An 18,654-nucleotide genomic window follows, 5' to 3' on the forward strand; every position below is an offset into this window, starting at 1 on the left:
TACATATTAACGTCATCACTGAGCGCCTTTCATGAGAAGGACCTCTAGTCATGCACGTGAGTGTCGGTTATAGCCTCGAGAAAATGTAAGTCGCTGTCTTTCTTCTCGAGTCACGTTAATAAACGTGTAATTAATGAAGTACTCCACATTAGTTCGAGTTATAACATCAATTTGTCCTTTGAATCGTCATTTCTGTTCTTCACGGCGTCAACAGAGCAGCTCGATAATGGAGCTGGCAGACGTCGCCACCGCAGCACCGGCGACGGTAAAGAGCTCAGGGTCAGCGGAGAAAACCACAACGAAAGACGCAACAGAAACTGGCAAACGAAAAAGCGACGAGCCGGACCAACCCGAGACAAGTAGCCGAGGGAAAAGGCGGAGAGGAGCGGGAGGGAAGAAGCTCCGTCCGGGCGAGAGATACGTCCCCCCTCCGCAGAAGCGGAACCCGGGGGTCAGCTTCAGCCAGGAGCATTTCGACGAGACTTCACATTACTTTGAAGGTGGTTTGCGCAAAGTGAGGCCGTACTACTTTGACTTCAAAACTTACTGCAAAGGTCGGTGGATTGGGAAGAGTCTTCTGGAGGTGTTCAAGAGTGAGTTCAGAGCGGAGTCCATCGAGTACTACCAGAGGGCTGCCAAAGAGGGTCGCATCCGGCTGAACGAGTCACCTGTGGAGGACCTGTCTGTGGTGCTCAGGGTCAGTGTCACTTGTACACATGTATGACTTTACACAAACATGACAGAATATCTCAGGTCTGCAGTGCAGGAGGAGGTTCGGGTTTGTCTTTCCTGACTGCAAATGTGTCTCTGGCTTCTTCTAGGGGACAGAATACATTTGCCACATGTCTGAGGTAGATTAACAAGAGAGATTAGAGAAGATTAACAACCTTTTTCTCTCATCAAAGATGTAAGCAAACCACATTGTAATACTGTAGTCTGATGGATTAAAACACATGTTAGTTGAAACACTCACCTGGTGCCTCATGGTCTTTGGTTCCAGACGGTGTCACCATTGACAGAGCACAACGTATCACTTATATGTTACTATTTTACATTGTGGCAAATATTTTAATGTCCCCTGACCCTCCACAGAATAATGACCTCATGAAGAACACAGTGCACCGCCATGAGCCCCCTGTGGTCGGCAGACCCCTGGAGATTCTGGTGGATGATGGCGAAGTGCTTGTGGTCGACAAGCCCGCCTCCATTCCAGTCCACCCCTGTGGCCGCTTCCGCCACAACACAGTGATTTTCATCCTTGGAAAAGAGCTGGGCATCTCTGAGCTCCACACGGTCCACAGACTGGACAGGCTCACCTCAGGAGTGCTGCTCTTTGCCAGGACACTGGAGACGTCAAAGAGACTGGACCAGTTGGTGAGAGACAGGCAGGTAGGTTCAGGATGGGGTGAATTTAAGCTTTGCCTTGGTTAAGACAGTAATGGCAGGTTACTGTCCAGATGTCTCTGGTGTTATTCTTTAGCTTACTTTTTTCATAATGCTTTTGGAACTTAGCATTTTAGACAATATCCTCTTACGTTTGTGCTTTCGAACAGGTTGAAAAAGAATATGTGTGCCGAGTGGAGGGGGAGTTTCCTGAGGGCGAGCTGATCTGCGAGGAGCCCATCCTGGTCGTTTCCTTCAAAATCGGCCTCTGTCGAGTTGACCCAAAGGGAAAGGAGTGCAGAACTGTCTTCCAGAGGCTCAGCTTTAACGGGAAAAACAGCGTGGTCCGCTGTTTGCCCCTGACTGGCCGCACACACCAAATCAGGGTCCACCTCCAGTTCCTGGGCTTCCCCATCCTCAATGATCCTATCTATGGGTCCTCAGCCTGGGGTCCTCACAGGGGGAAGGGGGGACTGGTGGAAAAGAGTAATGAGGAGCTGCTGAAGGCTCTGGTAGAGGAACATCGCTCTCAGGAAAGCCTTCACCTGTTGGATATTCCAGATGATGTTGGGATTGAACAAGTGGCAGAGAAAAGCAGAACATCTGAGAAAGGAGATAAATTAGATGGTACCTCTGAGCCGAACACGAGCGGAGACAGTCATCAGGCACAGATCGATACACAGGTGCCTACAGGTTGTAGCTCAAGCAGTGAGACGGTGAGTAAAGTCAATCAGGCCTGCACTGATATAAACACTAATGACGCCTCGCTGAAATCTCCAACCAAATCAAACGGAAACCAAACGGAAGACTCAACTCCCATAACTGCTTTAGGGACCAGTGACCACCTGTGCAGTGAATGTAAGCTAACACGACCAGATCCTACAGAGAAGGAACTCGTCATGTATCTGCACGCGTTGCGCTACAAAGGACCTGGGTTTGAATATGCCACACGTTTACCCGACTGGGCCAAAGAGGACTGGGTGGAAGCTGATTAGGACACTGGTGATGACATTTAGGTTACTGCCTTCATTTATGCTTTGCAGACATTTAAAAGTATGAGCAGAAATCCTTTAAGAGGTTTGGCTCTGAGGCAGTTTGGATTTTGCTGTGATGCATTTTTATTGACAATTCTGTAATGAACTGATATAAGATGCCTCAGATTTTGTTAAAGCATAATGCTGTTTCCTCCAGAATATGTTTACCTGTGGATTCAAGATGTTTAAGCCCTAAACACAAATAGAAAATGGAGTAGTGTTCATTGTCATTTTACTTTGCGGGCTGTTTCAACATCAAGGATTTAATTTTAATTTAATATCATCACATTTAAGCCTGTAATCCATCTGGTACACTTACCAAGATTTGAAATAAAAGCCAAAAGTCTGCAGGAAAATAAATGTTTTATTTCAGTTTAGTGAAAAATTAACAACATTGACACCTTTACATAATAGTGGTGGTGACCTTTTAATTTCTCCTGTTCATAGAAAGCCTGTGATTGATTTCATTTGTCTCTAAGGCAGGTTATTCTGCTGTGTGGTGTACCGTGAAGGCTCACTGAAGAATTGTGATTATACAGTCAGGATGTCAAAAGCAAACACTTCTTGCAAAGACAAAGCTTGAAAATAACACTGCTCATAGGCACATTTGACACAAGCCTCTTCTTGTCCAGCTCCGCGCCACCATCACTACATAGACACATCTCTTATTTTACGTATTTAAAGGACACATCCTCTGCACAAAACACACAGCTTCAGTTGTTTCAGCAGATGAAACAACCTGTTTAAAGACATTTGGCACATGCTGTTCATGTCATAAATACTGTTATTTGAATGCTACTGAGACACAAAATCAGCTGATGTGACATCTCAGCTGTAGGATAGGGTGTAGCTAAAGGCTCTCTGTTCCTCAGATGTTCTGTTGGAGTTTCTCTTAGAAGTGCTGCAGCAAGGTCTATATACAAGTAGTGAGCTGTTGAAGCAGTGGCACGTGGTGGTACAACTCCTGTTTTAGAAATGGATCACTTCTTTTCAAAGGCTAAGGCATACAATGACATCCATCGATCCTGGAATAGTATGCGCATTAATTTGCCAACAGTGTATAAACCCTCATATGAGTTATATCTGTGTTAGAAACCCTTTTTGCCTTTTAGCACAGAAAGTAAACATTACATTTTTTGGCACTGACACTGGAATAAACAGCATGAGTTTTTTTTTTTTAAACTTCAGTTAAACACTAAATGCAAACAAGCCATGACACTACAAATGACACATTACTAACTTTTCTACATCATGGTCACAAGGGACATACTGTACACATTATCGCCAATTGACTGTAGTAAAGTGACAGTTGTTTGCTACGCAGTGCAGCTCTTTCTCTGCACATCTCACATTTTCATATTCAGAAGGCCATGAATGTATATGGCTCATGAAGGTCAATTTCAGCATGAAGAAGTTCCACCAGCGGTTGTTATAACCCAGTCTGTGCAGGTGATAAAATGTTCCAGGCACAAAATAGATTCTGCAGCACTTGAAGATTGTTGTTTCGACAGCACACCGTCGCTCTAGTTTTGGTGTGTTATCAGTGCGAGGTTGTGGCTGAAAAATAAGCTTCCTTCATTGTGTTCTGTCTGGAAATGCCAGTTTCATTCAGTCATGCTTTGATTTGACCTTTGGCTGAGGAAACACTCATGCTCTGACCTCATTCATTTGTAAAACACACTGTAACAACCTCAGCCGCAACATTAGACAAACATGCTGTCACATGTTGCATTTGCAGTTGGCTTATATTTCCTGTGAGTATTATACAAAAGTAATTGTGAATGCTCCCTTTGTAGTTTCTATATGTCTAAGTTCAGCAATTCTTTTTTTTGCAGGGGGAAATTCAGAACAATTAATGCACAGTGTTTTGCAAAGATTCTTCCACCGTTGCTCAGCATGTATCCTCCCGTTGTCCATCTCGCTTTATCCAAACATCTGGCAGGTCTGGCTTGCTGTTGGGTAAGATGACTACTTCTTCACTCTGACTGCTGCGGCCCTTATTGCAAGTCTCATAAACAGTTTCTTTCAGAGAGAGACGAAGTGTATCTCTCTTCCCATTTAGATGTCCCGGTTGTAACTGAACCTCTTCTTCTTCTTTTTGCTGCACGTTGGAAGGCCCTGGTTTGATGTCACTCAGGCATGTTTCATTAGAGTCCTCCAGGCCCTCGCAGGAGCTCTGTGACTGGGAGGAGAGGTGCCCTTTATTGGAGTGATGATGGAGGCTCTCCTCTGTGGTTTGTGATGGCTGGTCAATGGTCTCCAGTGTGTGGCTGATGATGGTCTCCTCTAAGCTGGAAGATGAGGAGAAGGATGTATTGCTCCAGTGTTTAACCCCAGCAGAATGACCTCTGCATGTTTTACACAGCATCTTGTCCTTGGCTATGTCTTCTTGTTCAAGGCTTACAGGCCGCAGGGTGTTTTCTTTGTAAGGAGATGAGGTCTGGAGGGCTGGAGGTGGTTGGCAGATCTTATGTTGATGGCTGCACATCGCCTCGCTGTCCCCATCCATGCTGTTTCTGCCCACATCTATGCCACAGTACTCAATCTCGTCAGAGAGCACAGAGGGTCGGTTGGACAGCTTACTTGTGCAGGTGCTGTTTTCAAAGCTGTCGCTCAGTCGATAGGCCAATGGCTGCAGCTCATACTGCTCCGGCCCCCGCCCTCCTCCTCTTCCCGCCACAGTCTGTTTCTGTCTCTGCTGACGGTGGTGGTTGGGGTAGAGATAGCCGCCTGCCTCTTTGTCATAACTCCTCCTCACTCGAGCTCTGCCAAAGGCCCCGTTAGCAGCCGAGGCTGACGAGGAACCGGGATCTGCTGCAGAGCAGGAGGACAGTGTGCCATCGGTGTGATCTGAAAAACATGGCAGCGTGATCTTGCCACAGTTTTTCTGGGGTCCAAAAAAGCAGCATAAGGACTGAAAAAAGAAGGTTGCAAATCCACACGCTACGCATTTCACTAAAAACAGGAAAATGCCCAGTTTTCTGAACAGCAAGGCTGTCGCAGGCAACATGATGATCCCCATGGAGAAAAAAGCACCAGAAACTATTGCCACAGGACATCCCATCCTCTTAGTGGAGTGTGCCACTTTCCCAATTTTGTCTGAATGAGGAGCCAAGTTGTAGGATATGCAGTAGTTTGCAATAAAGTCAACAGACAGCCCTGCTGCCGATGATATAAACAGAGCCTCGATAGCGCTCAGCTGCCATTCAAGAAGAACAAGGAGTCCGACGGTGACAAAAACACTGCCTCCCACAGCTGCAGTCCCATATATGCTCAGTGGAATATTCCAGGTAGTTAAGAGAAGCAAAGCAAATGTGAGAGCTACTGAGAAGCCAGCTACTAGCAGAGTCTCTGAGCTCAAAGACTGCTGTAGGTCAAAAAGAGACAGATGACTGATGAACCATCCGTTCTCCAGCCCTTCTGGTGCTCCTGATATTTCTCTGTTAAACCATGTCAGGATTTCTCTATAGAAAAGACTGGTTCTGCTGTAGTTGACGCTGTAGAGGTATGTGGTTTTGAATGCCAACACGAGGGCAGCGACCCTGCCATCTGGCTGGAAGTACAGGCCTCTGCTGTGGACCAGATGGCCCTCGGCATACCTCTCCGCCAGCATCATACTGAGGCAGTTCTCAAAAACGCTGGGTGGGTAGGGGAAAGGGATGTCATTACAGCAAAAATGGAGGGAGTCATCACTTTCCGAGCACCGTCTGACAGATACCCAGTGAATTAGCTGCTCCACAAGACAGATATTGTCTGTCATAATATCTTTATCCTCAGGCGATGGAGGGAAATAAAAGCTTTGGTTCTGAACCCGTCCACACAAGTCCCTCAACCAAACCTGAGCGTCTGGCCGGCTCATGTTAAAGTTTGGGTCAAGAACCAAAGAGCTATTGCTTTTGGGGTTAAAGTGATCGCCGTTATCAGTTGGTTTGACACCCCAAACAAGCATCAGTGTAACAGGTTTATCCTCTCCATCCCTCTGTCTCTCAAACATAAACATGTGACGATACTCTGCGTCGTATCTTTCAAACGGGTGGCTGGAGCGGAAAAGCTGGGTGACCTTGCTGTCTAAGGTGGGCAGCTTCATGCCTGGCTCAATGCAAGACATGTATGTGCCCCCAGCAGCGAGCACTGCAAACCAGCACACCCAGATGTACCTAAACTTCACCACTCCGCAAGGCAGGATTTTCATAAATAATAAGTTGGAAGTGTCTGTGAGACCTCTTCTTAATTCTCTCAGCTTCTGCCCAAGAGTGAAGAGGCATCTCTTGCGCGAGCTTGTATCCCAGAAGCCGCCAGCGTTTTTGGAGCAGCATGGTTTCCATCCCTGCACCGCTACAGCTGCAGTGGATGCTGCTGTGTAGCGCTCACGCAGTATGAAAGCGCACGGCAACCACACCAACGCCAAGGTTGAGCTGATAAACGAGGCAGTTCCGAGATAAACAGAGAAACATCTGATTGCTGTGATGCTGCTGAGATAACCAGAGAAAAATGCCGCGCTGGAGGTCAACCCAGACGCTAAAATCAAATAGCCCACTTCCTGCAAAGCTCTGTTTACTCTCTTCTCCAGGGAAGCGGAGGGATGCTGGGATAACTGCAGATTCCAGAAATCAGTGAAGATGAAAACCTGATTGGAGCAGCTTCCCAGGAGAATAAGGGCTGCTGAGAGGTTGACCAGGGGGAAGAAAGTCAGGCGAAATGCTACTTTGTAGAAGAAATAGGAGGTCAGGAGGGCGCCTGCGATTGCTAGTGCAGATAATGCTACTATGAAGAGAGAGTGGAGATAAAGGGCCATAGTGAGAAGAAGAGACACAACAGCCAGGACAGGGTAGACTGAATCTCTGGCCAGGTAATACTTGAACAGTGTCTGCTTGATGCCAAAGTCCATGCCAGTGATAGTCGTGTTGTTGTGCGTCAGATCCCTGCCTTCAAGACTGTTCATGTACATCTCCATCATGTGTTCGCCTTTGTCGACGGGTAAGAACAGAAGGCTGTACTTCAGTGTAGGGATCTGGTATTCAACAGTCTGCGGGCCAAGGAAGTCTTTATCAACCAGGAAGTGAAGGATTTGGAACACCACGCGGGACTGTTTACAGCGGGATGGGACGGAGGAACAGCCGCCATGTTTGGGTCTCTCAACACAGGCTTCCACTAGATGTCCTTCATGATAGTGAGGAGCACATTTCCGGAGAAGGCTCAGAGACTCAGACACCTGGTGCAAAGGGAGAAATTTTACCGCACAGACACAAGAGTAACAGTCTTCTCATCTAACTCTTAGCAAGAAAGCAAATAAATCGATTTCCCGCACATGTTAAACTGCATGCAAATTGCAAAACTGAGAGTGAAAAAAAGTCCAAGCGACTCTGAGGACTTGACATCAAAACCTGATGTTTAGGCTTTTGTGCACAGACATTAAGCTGTAGCTGCACTACAAAAATCTCACATACTCTGTTTATGCAGTTATTGACAAGAATTAGAAAAAACATATCTCCAAACAGCTAATTGGGCGTCTAAATGCAAAATTAAAATGTTAAAATCTTATCTCAAGGTTTACTTATTTGCTTTTTAGGAGCAAGCTCGGTTCCCCGTTGAGACTGAGAGATCTGGATGAGTTAAGATGATCTTATCAAACTGCTATTTCCAAGGTCCAAATTGATCTTTCAGGCTTGCATTTGTTAAGGTATCAGATTTTCTTCAAGTTCATTTACCATACAGCACAAGATGAGCTATTAAGATTTATTATTTATAAAAACCTTGTTTTGAATGAATTTGTTTCTATGGTAATTTTTAAAAGAAGAAAGCTGCACTACCTGGTGTGAGGTGAGGCTGAGGCAGCAGGAGGCATTAGTGAGCACAGCCAAGTAATTCCCTAGAGACCAGCTCGGACAACAGCCGCTCCTGGACATTCCCTCCGCCTCCCCCCTCACATGCTGCTGGCACAGGTCCTGGAACTGAGCCTGGGAACGAATCTGTATCAGACGAGGGAAAGATTTTTTTTTGAACACATGCCCAGATTTGAAACAAATTCACAAAAAAAATGAATTCATTTCAGATGAGGTAATGCACATAAAGCAGCGTTTTTAATTTCAGCAGAGCATCTAAATGTGGGATATGGTTCTCAGGGCATTAGAGAAAAGGAGAAGACAAAGGGTGAGATTTGACAGACGATGATGACTAAAGAGATGAAGAACGAGGCAAAAGGCAGAGGAGCAAAGGTGAGATGAAGGGCTGAGTGGATCAGTGCGAACCCTGGATTGCTCCATCTCACACATGGAGTGGATGGCCTTCAGACTCCACAGACTGGCTGAGTTTTCTGATCGAAACACCAGCTGAGCCAAACGCTCGCCTGCATGGAGGGAGACAGATGGATTCAGCATACAGGAACAAGATGATCAGCGGTGAATCAACACTTGCCAAGAGTTAAGTTTTGGGTATGAATTCAGGTAAAACCAGGCTAACAACAAATCTCTTGTGTGTTACATCCTGCTGCCTGTGTTGAATACAAAATAGGCTTCATTTTGAAAACCTCAAGGCTTTGGATTGCTAATAAATCCATTTAAGGAGCTTTCTGTATATTTAGAATGCAAAGAGAAGTTAAGTCTTTGATCTACCAGCACACTATTTCAAATAGAGCTTAAAGAAGACAATCTGAAAAAAATCGATTCTCTTTGAAGCCACACTAAAGGCTATTATTCGAATCTTCTTACTATTTCACTATTTTTTTTTTTTTTTTTTTTTTTTGTAAATTTGCATTTAGCCAAGAAGCTGTCAGTGTTTCAATAGTTTGCTGTGAGTGCTGAGGATTACTCCCTAACAGGCTAGAGGGCTTTGCCTTCAGCTCAAGTATCACATTTACAGTGTTTTAATAATATTTCCATAGTGCCAGTAGTGTGGCATATGCCTCACTTTCGTTATTATGCAACACAAATCTACAATTTCGATGATGTTTGTTGTTATTTTGATGGGATTGGTATTATTATTATTATTATCCGTGCAACAGAAGTTTGAAAGATTTATTTATCATTAACAAATTTTATTCACAGTGACGACCTGGTCAGGACTGACGCACCTGGAGCATCGCAGAGGAAGGTGTCTGGAGATGAATCTCTGGCCAGCATCCTCTTTATGCGAAGCCTGGAGGAATCCTGGCTGCCACTGACATCTCCACTAGCAGCACCCCCAAAACTAACACAGATAGATACACACACACATACTTTTTCAACCTCATTAAACACATACGTTTTGCTTCTAAGTATAAAAATGATCTCACAATTGAAGGTCCCACATTAAGCTCATTTTTGGGTTCATACTGTTATTTCGGGTGTCTACTAGAAAATGTTTACATGCTTTAATGTTTCAAAAATACATGATTTTTCTCATGCTGTTCATTGCTGCAGCACCTCTTTTCACCCTATGTCTAAAACACACTGTGTTCAGTTCATATTACACATAGTGTTTGTTCATCGTTGATAATAGAATTTTGATTATAGCAGCTTTAATAATTCGTAATTTATTACATTAAAATGTTGACCGTACACAGTTTTATTGATATGTTCTTGTGTCAGTATTCTGCTGACCTTTTACTGAGCTGCTGTGGTAAAGGAGACAGAGGTTTCCCCGGGCCTGTGTTCTGCTGCAGCTCCAACAAGCTGGCCTGGCGAACGCCGATGTATGTTCCCCGTGGCTCAAAGCCCTGGAGTAAGTGCACGCACACACACACACACACGTTCACACACAAACAGACATCAAAGCTAAGGACACAGTATGGACGCGGGTGCCCATCAATGCTCTGCAGCAGCTTGCTGAATGAATTAGCATCATAAGCACCTACAATGTTGTCTGAACTGCCATAGAAAGACACCATGAATTAGCTTGTTTGGTAAGTGAGTCTTTAATGTTATTTTAAAAGAAAAAGCCCCACACTTATAAAGTAGAAACCCTCATGTGGCCCTGCTTATGTAAATCTTTTTAAATTAAGTATTGGACAATGCGTTGTTTTGATTCACATGTTGCGTTTCCAGGACAATGTCTGAATCGGTGTTTATCCTAAAATCATGAATTTCAAAGGGGAAAATAAGTATTTAATTAAGATGACAGTGAGTGCTGTTCATTGAATCAGAGATGAGATTGATGTAAACGGATACGGTTAAGATTGTGAGTCTATAGGGAAACAGCAATTAACAGTCCGCCTGAGGTGGTGGGGGAGGTTTGTATTGTAGGATGGCATCAGATGTATGTGTGCTGCACCAAAGGAGCCTGCAGGATTGAATTTTAGACACTACATGCTTTTATGAATGTGTGTGCAACTGTGTGTGTCGGAGACTCACCAGCAGCGGGTCAGAGAAGTCCGGCAGCGGACCGATGAAGAGTCCGGCTAGTGAGCATCCCAGCAGCAGCACTGCACAACCCATCAACACTGCTAACGGGTAGTCCACTATCACCTGGGAATAACTGCACAATAGGAAACCACAGAAGAAGCCGTCAGTGACACACAATAAAAATATTATTATGATCAGCAATATGTCTGGGTTTTGAAGTGAAAATTCATTTTAGTACTCACTTTCTAAGGATGCAGTAGAGTCCTCCATCCCTGTAAATAATTGAGCTTCATCATAATAATGACTCAACACAAATTTGAGAAGGTTTTTACACAAAAGGCCCTTTTGGAAAATTGCTTATTTGTTTTCTTGTCTTGAGATGAGAAGATTGATGCCAATCTTTCTATTAAAAATGAAGCTACAGCCAGCAGTTGGTTAGCTTTGCTTAGCAGAAAGATTGGAATGTTCTTCTATTTTACAGTAAGAAATAGCTGTTGTTTTTACATTTAAAATAAATAAAGAATAATAATTTATGAGCTTTTAAAGTGCTGGTAATGTGCTTTGGACACAACCAGGCTAGCCTTCCCCCCCTGTTTCCACTCTTTTTGCTATGCTAAGCTAACCACCTGCTGACTCCAGCTTTATATTGAATGTACAGACATGCGAGCAGCATCAATCCTCTCATCGAACTCTCCGCCTGAAACAGAATAGACATACATTTAAATGTCTAACCGTTCTTTTAAACACACCTTACTGTCACCACGTGTCGCTGCGTCGGTTTCTGTGCCCCGCTCTCATTTGACCCGTGCAGCCAGTGACATCTCACCGCGCCGTGATGAGACGTCTGATGGGCAGAACTACAACTATGTCCCACTTTGACCACTACACCTCCCTCAGCACGAGCACCTGTGTTTGATTGACAGTCGTGGCAGGTGTTTGATTTGATTGGCCCGTAATGACTGCAATGGGAACATTTTCGGGGCTGCAGTGAATCGTAGGCCTCACCTTGAGGCCCCTGTGGGACCTACAGAAGAAAAACAGGATATAGACACAGATTCTGGTATCTGGTATCATTCAAGTGTCACAAAATGACTATTTTTGCCGCTGCCTCCCAAATCCTGGATCTATTTCTAACCTTTGAGGCATTCTGACTGTTTTAATGGGTCCCCAAATCTCTATCCCAAACAACACACAGTACAGTCAGTGCTCAGACATACTTGGTGATAAAGCTGGCAGGAGGAAGAGGGTCTGCCGAGGCTGCTGCAGCTGTCACACAGCTCCCCTTCAGACTGGGCGACTGTCAACTTGGCCTCAGTAGCACAATCACTGTCAGGAGGGCACAGAGACACTGCCGGGATTTCACTGAGGAGAGGGAGAAGACAGACAGGAGGAGAGGGAGATGGGTGAGAGGGTGTGAAAAGAAAATGAGAAAGAAAATATGGCTGCAGGAGAGGAGAAATGATTGACAGATAAGCAGGTGAGAAAGAAGCAACAAAGCTCTTATAAGGTTCAAAAGTTCAGTGTGAAACAGCGAAAATATGCAGAAAGGAATGTTTATAAAACTTGGGCATAACAATCCATCTCTCCCACCACTCGTTGATTGGCATCTCAGTTTCTTGACTGCATTCTTTGCTTGGCTTCACCTCATATTCAGCAGAGAATTGAGCGGTCCAGCACAGCTAATGAGGTGAGGAATGGATTTCTGGGTAACACATTGTGGCTACTGGAAGTGAGAGTCCCAATTAAAAAAGAAAGGAGGAGAGTATAAGAGAGAGAGAGAGAGACCTCCTGTCACAGAGCCCATTATGAGACAGGTAGGAGGCTGTCAGGAAGAGATAACATGAGTGAGGAGTCGTGGGTGATGGCAGCAGTCAGGACAGGCCTGGAGTGACAGGTGTAATGAAATACTTCTCTCATTGCGTTTGTGATGTATTCCTTTCTCGTCCCCTCAGACGGCCCATGTGACAGTATATGCTGCAAGCTCACTTTGTGAAAATTGGTTTAAGAATTGTGTATTTTTAGCCACACTAAGTGGCTCTATAGGGATGGCAATGTTGTTTGGTTGGCTGTGTTTTTTAGTGAAATGTCTCTGCTGAATTGCTATTGGATGGATTGCCATTTAATCTGGTCCAAACCTTCATGTTCCCCACAGGATGAACTGCGAGAGCTTTGCCGATCATCTGACCTTTTATCGATCATCATCGCTGGGTCAAAATTTCCAATACTTTACTATACTGAAATTCTACTATTCATTCTGAGCTGTTCTTTGTGTTTAGTATGTATTAGCAGCTGCTAACACACTAAACTAAGATGCTGAACATGGTTATAATTGCTAAACGTCAGCGTGTTAGAATGCATTTAGCTCAAAGTACGGCTTAACAGCTGCTAGCAATGGACTTTATTCTAGTCTGTCCCTTTTCTACTAATATTATCATATTCCAAAACAAACAAATGTCTTGTAAAATTCACCAGTTTAATAACATCATTAAATCTCACTGACATTTGGCTTCCAAACATTATTCAACCCCACAGAACTTTAAATCCAAACAAGATTCTCCAAACATTTCAAAAGCACACAACATCTAGACTCCATGGCTGCACGTCTTTTTCCATTTTAGCCAGAAAGATGGAGCCATAAAAACATAGGGGCCTGGGTTTGAATATTTCACTCGGTGTTAACAGCACATAGCTTCAATGAAGAGCTGGAACAGGCGGATACAGAATCTGCTGCATATAAACAGATGATTCTTCCAACCTTAAACCTAAAGGGGGGAGGCTGCATGTTGAGGGGTTGAATCGGATCTCAGTCTTACTTTTCAGTCAGACAGGATCATTTATTTTATTTTAATGTAACTTATTTCCAGAGTTAGTGATTACATCAAATAAACAGAACAAACTGGACCACAGAGTAACGCTCTAGTTGTGTCTCAGTTAAGGGGCCATGAGGTCTGTGTAGTCTACCACATGCTTGTTTTTCCACAGTAGACTGGATGCAACCGCACCTCCTGTCTTGTCACCATGGCGACGGAGTAAGTCAACAGAGCCTAAATGGCCTCACACGGTTTTATTTGCATCCCATAATAAGGCACACAGATGATGAGTGCTCCTTTAAACTGGTGGTACACAGTAGCAGCGGGATTATGGAGCTGATTAATGGTGGAGCTCAGTGAGGAACCAATCCTCAGTATTTTGTCTTTGTATTACGATAAAAACTGTAATATGATCTAAATAATAAATAGCCCACAGTGCACTCAGCAGCTCTTTGTCACATAGCAAATGTTTGTCATCTAGTTTAGCCTATTTAGCTGCTGGAGTGAGTAAATACACTCAGAAAAAGTACATGGAAGTCAACATTGTCAACTAATTTAACAGTATTCTATTGCTGTAGCATAATAAACTCCATCCGTCCAGAGCTCCATGGAAGTTCAAATATATGCAGAATTATAGGTGGGTGCTGTGTAACCTGTGCCTGCCAGCCTCCTCACAGGGTTCAGCATAATTATTAGTATTTAAGCCTATTTCTCCTCTTTGACGGGTTTTCACTGGGCATGAGGAGAACAATTTGTGGAACTCATCAATATTTCAATGGATGAATACAAAAATACATCTAGGAAGGTGTCACCGAGCCGCTCCCCACATCCGGGAGAAAAAAACGCTTGTGTTGTGCATTGATGTCAGAATGACATCATAAATCTGAGAAACAACAAAATGTACTGAGGCAAACATTCCTTTCACATTACATGCAGTCATCTGCCAGTTTATTAGGTACACTTACTGCAGGTAAAATAACGCAGTCTAACGCAATAGCCGTGACATATCAATGAGGGCGGACAAAATATTAGAAACAGCTCACAGTATAAGGCATTCTGGTTCAACAGTACCACAAGCTACAGCCTCCAAACTGACCGTAAAGTGGGATTAACACCTCATCTGAAACAGTTCAATCAAAAAGCAGAGCATTATAACCCTCACAAAGACAAGATTTATTTCTGGACTGTTGCATTCGACTGCTTTAACTTCAGCCAGGGGCGCCTAATAATGACTGAGAGTACCTTGTGGTGGATGAAGTACACAGATCCTTTACCGGCAACACTGTGAAGTACTTTGTTACGGTAGAAGTTCTGCCTTGAAAACGTTAAGGTACATCAGCTAAAAGCGAAAATGATCATTGTAGACAAAATTACCCCTATGAGCGTTGCATGGCTTTAAATTATACTATCTGATAATTATTACTGATGCAATAAAATGTTTAAGTAGCATTCTACTGTTGTAGGAGCTGTCAAGGTGGAGCTAATTTTAACAACTGTACACAATGTGCATCATATTTTATAACCCCCTGCTTTAATATCTAATTGAATTGTATTTCCTTCTTACTGTGGTCCAAACTATGCTTAAGTTAATTAAAACTAAGTTAATCTTACGAGCACTAATCTAAGATGTAACCACAATGTTTAAGGAGGGTTAAAAGACATTAAAACAACTCCAGCAGGGAAAAAAGGATAAAAGCTCAGGCTGCATGCGGGAGGCAAACTGGAGCTTGCTCCTGTGGGGTTGTTATTAAGAGGAAACAGACTTGAGGGTCTGCCCTCAAGGTATAGGAGAACAAACCCAGAGAGGATCCTTCTGGGAGAGACAGAAATGTGGCCCGTCGCTGAGCTAAAGGATGGCAGGCCTCAGCTGTTTCCAGCCGCGCTGTCATGTTTGGAGCCCCTTGGCCATTTTTCTATGCAGCAAAGTGAGTGACAGGGTGACATCAGTGACCCAGAGAGCCGGTCTGACCAGAGCAGGAGGACGATGACACTGAACAGATCTCACCGAAGTCAGCTAGAGGGAAACTGTGACAGAGAGCGTGTAATGTTTGTGTTTGCCGCTGCATACAGCACACCGGTCAAAGGCAAAGAATAAAAGCTTAAAAGCTTGTTTATATGATGCACAATTAAAGAAGACACTAAAAGCATTAGCTCTTGTTCTTTCTAGAGTCACAATATGCAGTGTGATTTAATGGACTAACTGTTGACATTTGACTTAAAATTCTGTGATTACCAAATACAAATTCTAAAAAGTAAGTTGACAACAACACATGACCATCTCAGTTTCACCAGCAGCACAAACAGCCCAACATAATCAGGATTTCATGCTGTGATAATGTTGAAATGACAGTTATGATAGTGTAATGGAGAAATAAGAGCAGCAGAAATCATATCCCGCACATAATCCTATTGTCCACAGCGTACACACAGCTGGACTGAACAATACTCACATCGGCCACTGGAGGGTAAAGACACATTCACGTCTGCTACTGTTAATCTCATTTATTTCTCTGTAGGATCAAGTTACACACTAAGCACCAGAGATATCCATGGACAAGAAGAAACAACCAACCTCTGGCAAGCCTCCTGAATCCCCCTTTCATCTGAAGGAGATTCATCCATCACTATCGCATCCGTGCTTTCTCCTATTATCGAGCAAGCATCCATCTCCCCCCTGATTCGGCGTCAACACTGAATCTGAAAGAAGGCAATTATGAATTTCCTGGTATTTTTCAGTTGGGTTACCCAAACTGCCTCCATCTGCCCGGACTGAGTCCACGAGGCTCAGAGGTGCGGGCTTGTTTCTGAGGCTGCTACTACAGAGCAGCACCGGGGCTGTTGGAGTTAATCTGCCCCGAGCTGCGCTCTGATTGGCGGAGCCGCGGTGATGCTGAGGACGCTGCCTGGTCGCTGTCCAACCGGCCTCGGTGCTGGAGCACGAAGTGACGGATAGTATGCGCCAGCGCCTGCTTAATTGGCCCGGACAGGAGCTATAGCTGCTGTTTAATGTACGTGACGAAGGTGCACAGACGGTGATGCGTTCAATTAACACCAGCGCTTAATTGGGACCTCTGATCTCTGCTGATCGCCACCATGCTGAACGCTGTGAATGCGCAGCACATGACTCTTATCAGGACTGATGAGGTGAATTCAGGTAAAAACTGTGATCCCCAGTCTCCTCTCTGTAAATCCATACCCTGCCAATAAGAAGGAGGTTACTCCCATTACAAGAGAAAGTGTTTTATTTTAACTTAGAGATGGCAAATACATCTAGATCTACATCTTTCAAGTATCAAAAATAGAAGCTGGAAATGGCCTCAAGCCCTGCTGCCTGTGTTTTCATGGCATTACTGTACAAAAGCATTTAAATGTTCCTTCAAGTGATGCTAATTTTACATGTTGTATTTATATCAAGACACCATTTATAAGGAGTTTATGATATGTTACTAGTGGCTTTGTTAATGATTAATTAATAATTTACTAGTTATAAGAAATCAATAAGCAGCAAATTTGGGTTGCCAGGTTGTGAAAAAACGCCTTTGAGTGGCTGCACTGTGTGACTGCTTAAAAACCTCCATTAACATGTACAACTGCAGACATGATGGACTGAGAACATCTAATTAATGACTAATTAACACATCAAGCTACAGACTTGCAGGCTTATTAGAAAGTGAGACAAGAAAGAAAGAGCAGCATTTATCAAGATCCAAGATTCAAATCTTTATTGTCTATTAATGCAGGGAATAATGGTAATAATTCACAGATTATTGACATTATTACTGCATTCTTACCAAAGAGAAAAGGGATTTTCACAAACCCAAGAAACAAAACAACAAAACCCAACCCAACAAAAGCTTATAACTGATCCAAAAAGCAAAAGTAAATGATCAAATAAGCATTAATAAAGAAATCAGTTCTAATGTATAAACTCTTCAGAAAGCAGTACTGTTTTGTGATTTAGTATATTTTTATGTTATCTTGTGTTTCAAGACCACAGTCATTACATAGTGAAGTTTGCACAGTGTTTCCCTCTGAAATGTAGTGAAGTACAATTATAAACAGAGGCAAAACGGAAATCTTTAAGTGGTATTTCAAAATCCCCTCTAATAAATGTTCTTTCCTCTGCAGATAAAGAGGCTCTATAATAATTGCCAAGCTTTGAGCTGGTTCAGATGTGGATTGTGCAAACGGAAGATCAAACGGCTGTTCCTAACTTTTTTTGTACTAAGTACACATTTTTTTTACATCAGTTTGACGTTGATTTCTGGAGGCCAAAAAAGTAGTTTTACTGTTTCCCAAGAGAAGAGGCGATGATAGAAGGAGAAAAAAGGAAGAAAAGAAAGCATAAATATGGCTCTGGGCTAGTATTTAAGAGACGCGAGGGCCAGCCAAAGCCGCCCGGCTCAAAGGAAAGGAGAGACTGTGACACAGCAGACCTGTGTGGCTTGCTGCTAATGAGGCGGCCACTGGTCTGGCTCTGGTTATAGTTGTAAATATGAATCATGGTGCTGGGCCCTTGTGTCTGAAGGGCTACCTTGGAAAAAAAAAGGAAATGATTTATTGGAAGAAAGGCAAAGATCAGGAAGAGGAGGGTGTGAGAAAGTTTTGTGGGAGACATAAAAGTCATGTTTCATTGTTTTAAATGAGAAGCAGAGACAGTTGAAGGGGATATCTGTAGTTTCATCTCAATAATGAAGGCTTGTTCATAGCTATTGGTGTTTCGGTGAGCTATGATGTTCAAAACTGATTTAATCATAGTTAAATGGGTAGATTTAGTGCCTCATCTGACTGGTTCAGAACTGTTAAATGTGGTTTAAATGCTTGGTCCTTAATGTTCAAAGGATGCAGCTGAAAGCTCTGAGAGCTAGTAAGTGGACCTTTGAGCTTAGACTTCCTTTACAACCTTCATGCTCCAGTGTTTTTGTGCAATATCGTCCTCACACTCCACAAAGGCCTGCTGTGTTGGTGGTTGGCATGGAGTTTAGTGAACAGCCTGTGTTGCAGCTGACACGGCGAATGCCTTGCTGACTTCAGACACTGATTAACTTACACTGCTCAGCCTGCCACACACATGCACGAGAAAAAAAACCCCACCCAAACACACACATA

At 43.6% G+C, this 18,654-nt stretch overlaps 2 protein-coding genes across 3 annotated transcripts; one reads left to right on the plus strand and one right to left on the minus strand.

Moving 5' to 3' along the window:
* Window positions 1-42: 42 nt before the first annotated feature.
* rpusd2 (RNA pseudouridine synthase domain containing 2) lies at window positions 43-2,792 on the plus strand. Of its 2 annotated transcripts, XM_041954196.1 has the most exons (4): window positions 43-85; window positions 215-697; window positions 1,093-1,389; window positions 1,554-2,791. In XM_041954196.1, exons 2-4 carry the CDS (start codon window positions 227-229, stop codon window positions 2,376-2,378), a joined length of 1,593 nt encoding a protein of 530 aa, XP_041810130.1. In that variant the 5' UTR covers window positions 43-85; window positions 215-226; the 3' UTR covers window positions 2,379-2,791. The 2 variants fall into 2 exon arrangements, with proteins under 2 accessions (XP_041810130.1, XP_041810129.1); XM_041954195.1 differs by having other exon boundaries at window positions 69-697; window positions 1,554-2,792.
* A 1,423-nt stretch (window positions 2,793-4,215) lies between these two features.
* Window positions 4,216-16,212, minus strand: disp2 (dispatched homolog 2 (Drosophila)). Its single transcript, XM_041954510.1, has 10 exons — window positions 16,118-16,212; window positions 11,953-12,097; window positions 11,485-11,759; window positions 10,978-11,007; window positions 10,745-10,868; window positions 9,995-10,110; window positions 9,487-9,602; window positions 8,666-8,763; window positions 8,228-8,386; window positions 4,216-7,629 (listed from the first exon to the last, which is right to left on the minus strand). Exons 1-10 carry the CDS (start codon window positions 16,210-16,212, stop codon window positions 4,309-4,311), a joined length of 4,479 nt encoding a protein of 1,492 aa, XP_041810444.1. The 3' UTR covers window positions 4,216-4,308.
* Between the last annotated feature and the right edge of the window lie 2,442 nt (window positions 16,213-18,654).

This window comes from Chelmon rostratus, chromosome 15, assembly GCF_017976325.1.
Source record: "Chelmon rostratus isolate fCheRos1 chromosome 15, fCheRos1.pri, whole genome shotgun sequence".
Taxonomy (NCBI): domain Eukaryota; kingdom Metazoa; phylum Chordata; class Actinopteri; order Chaetodontiformes; family Chaetodontidae; genus Chelmon; species Chelmon rostratus.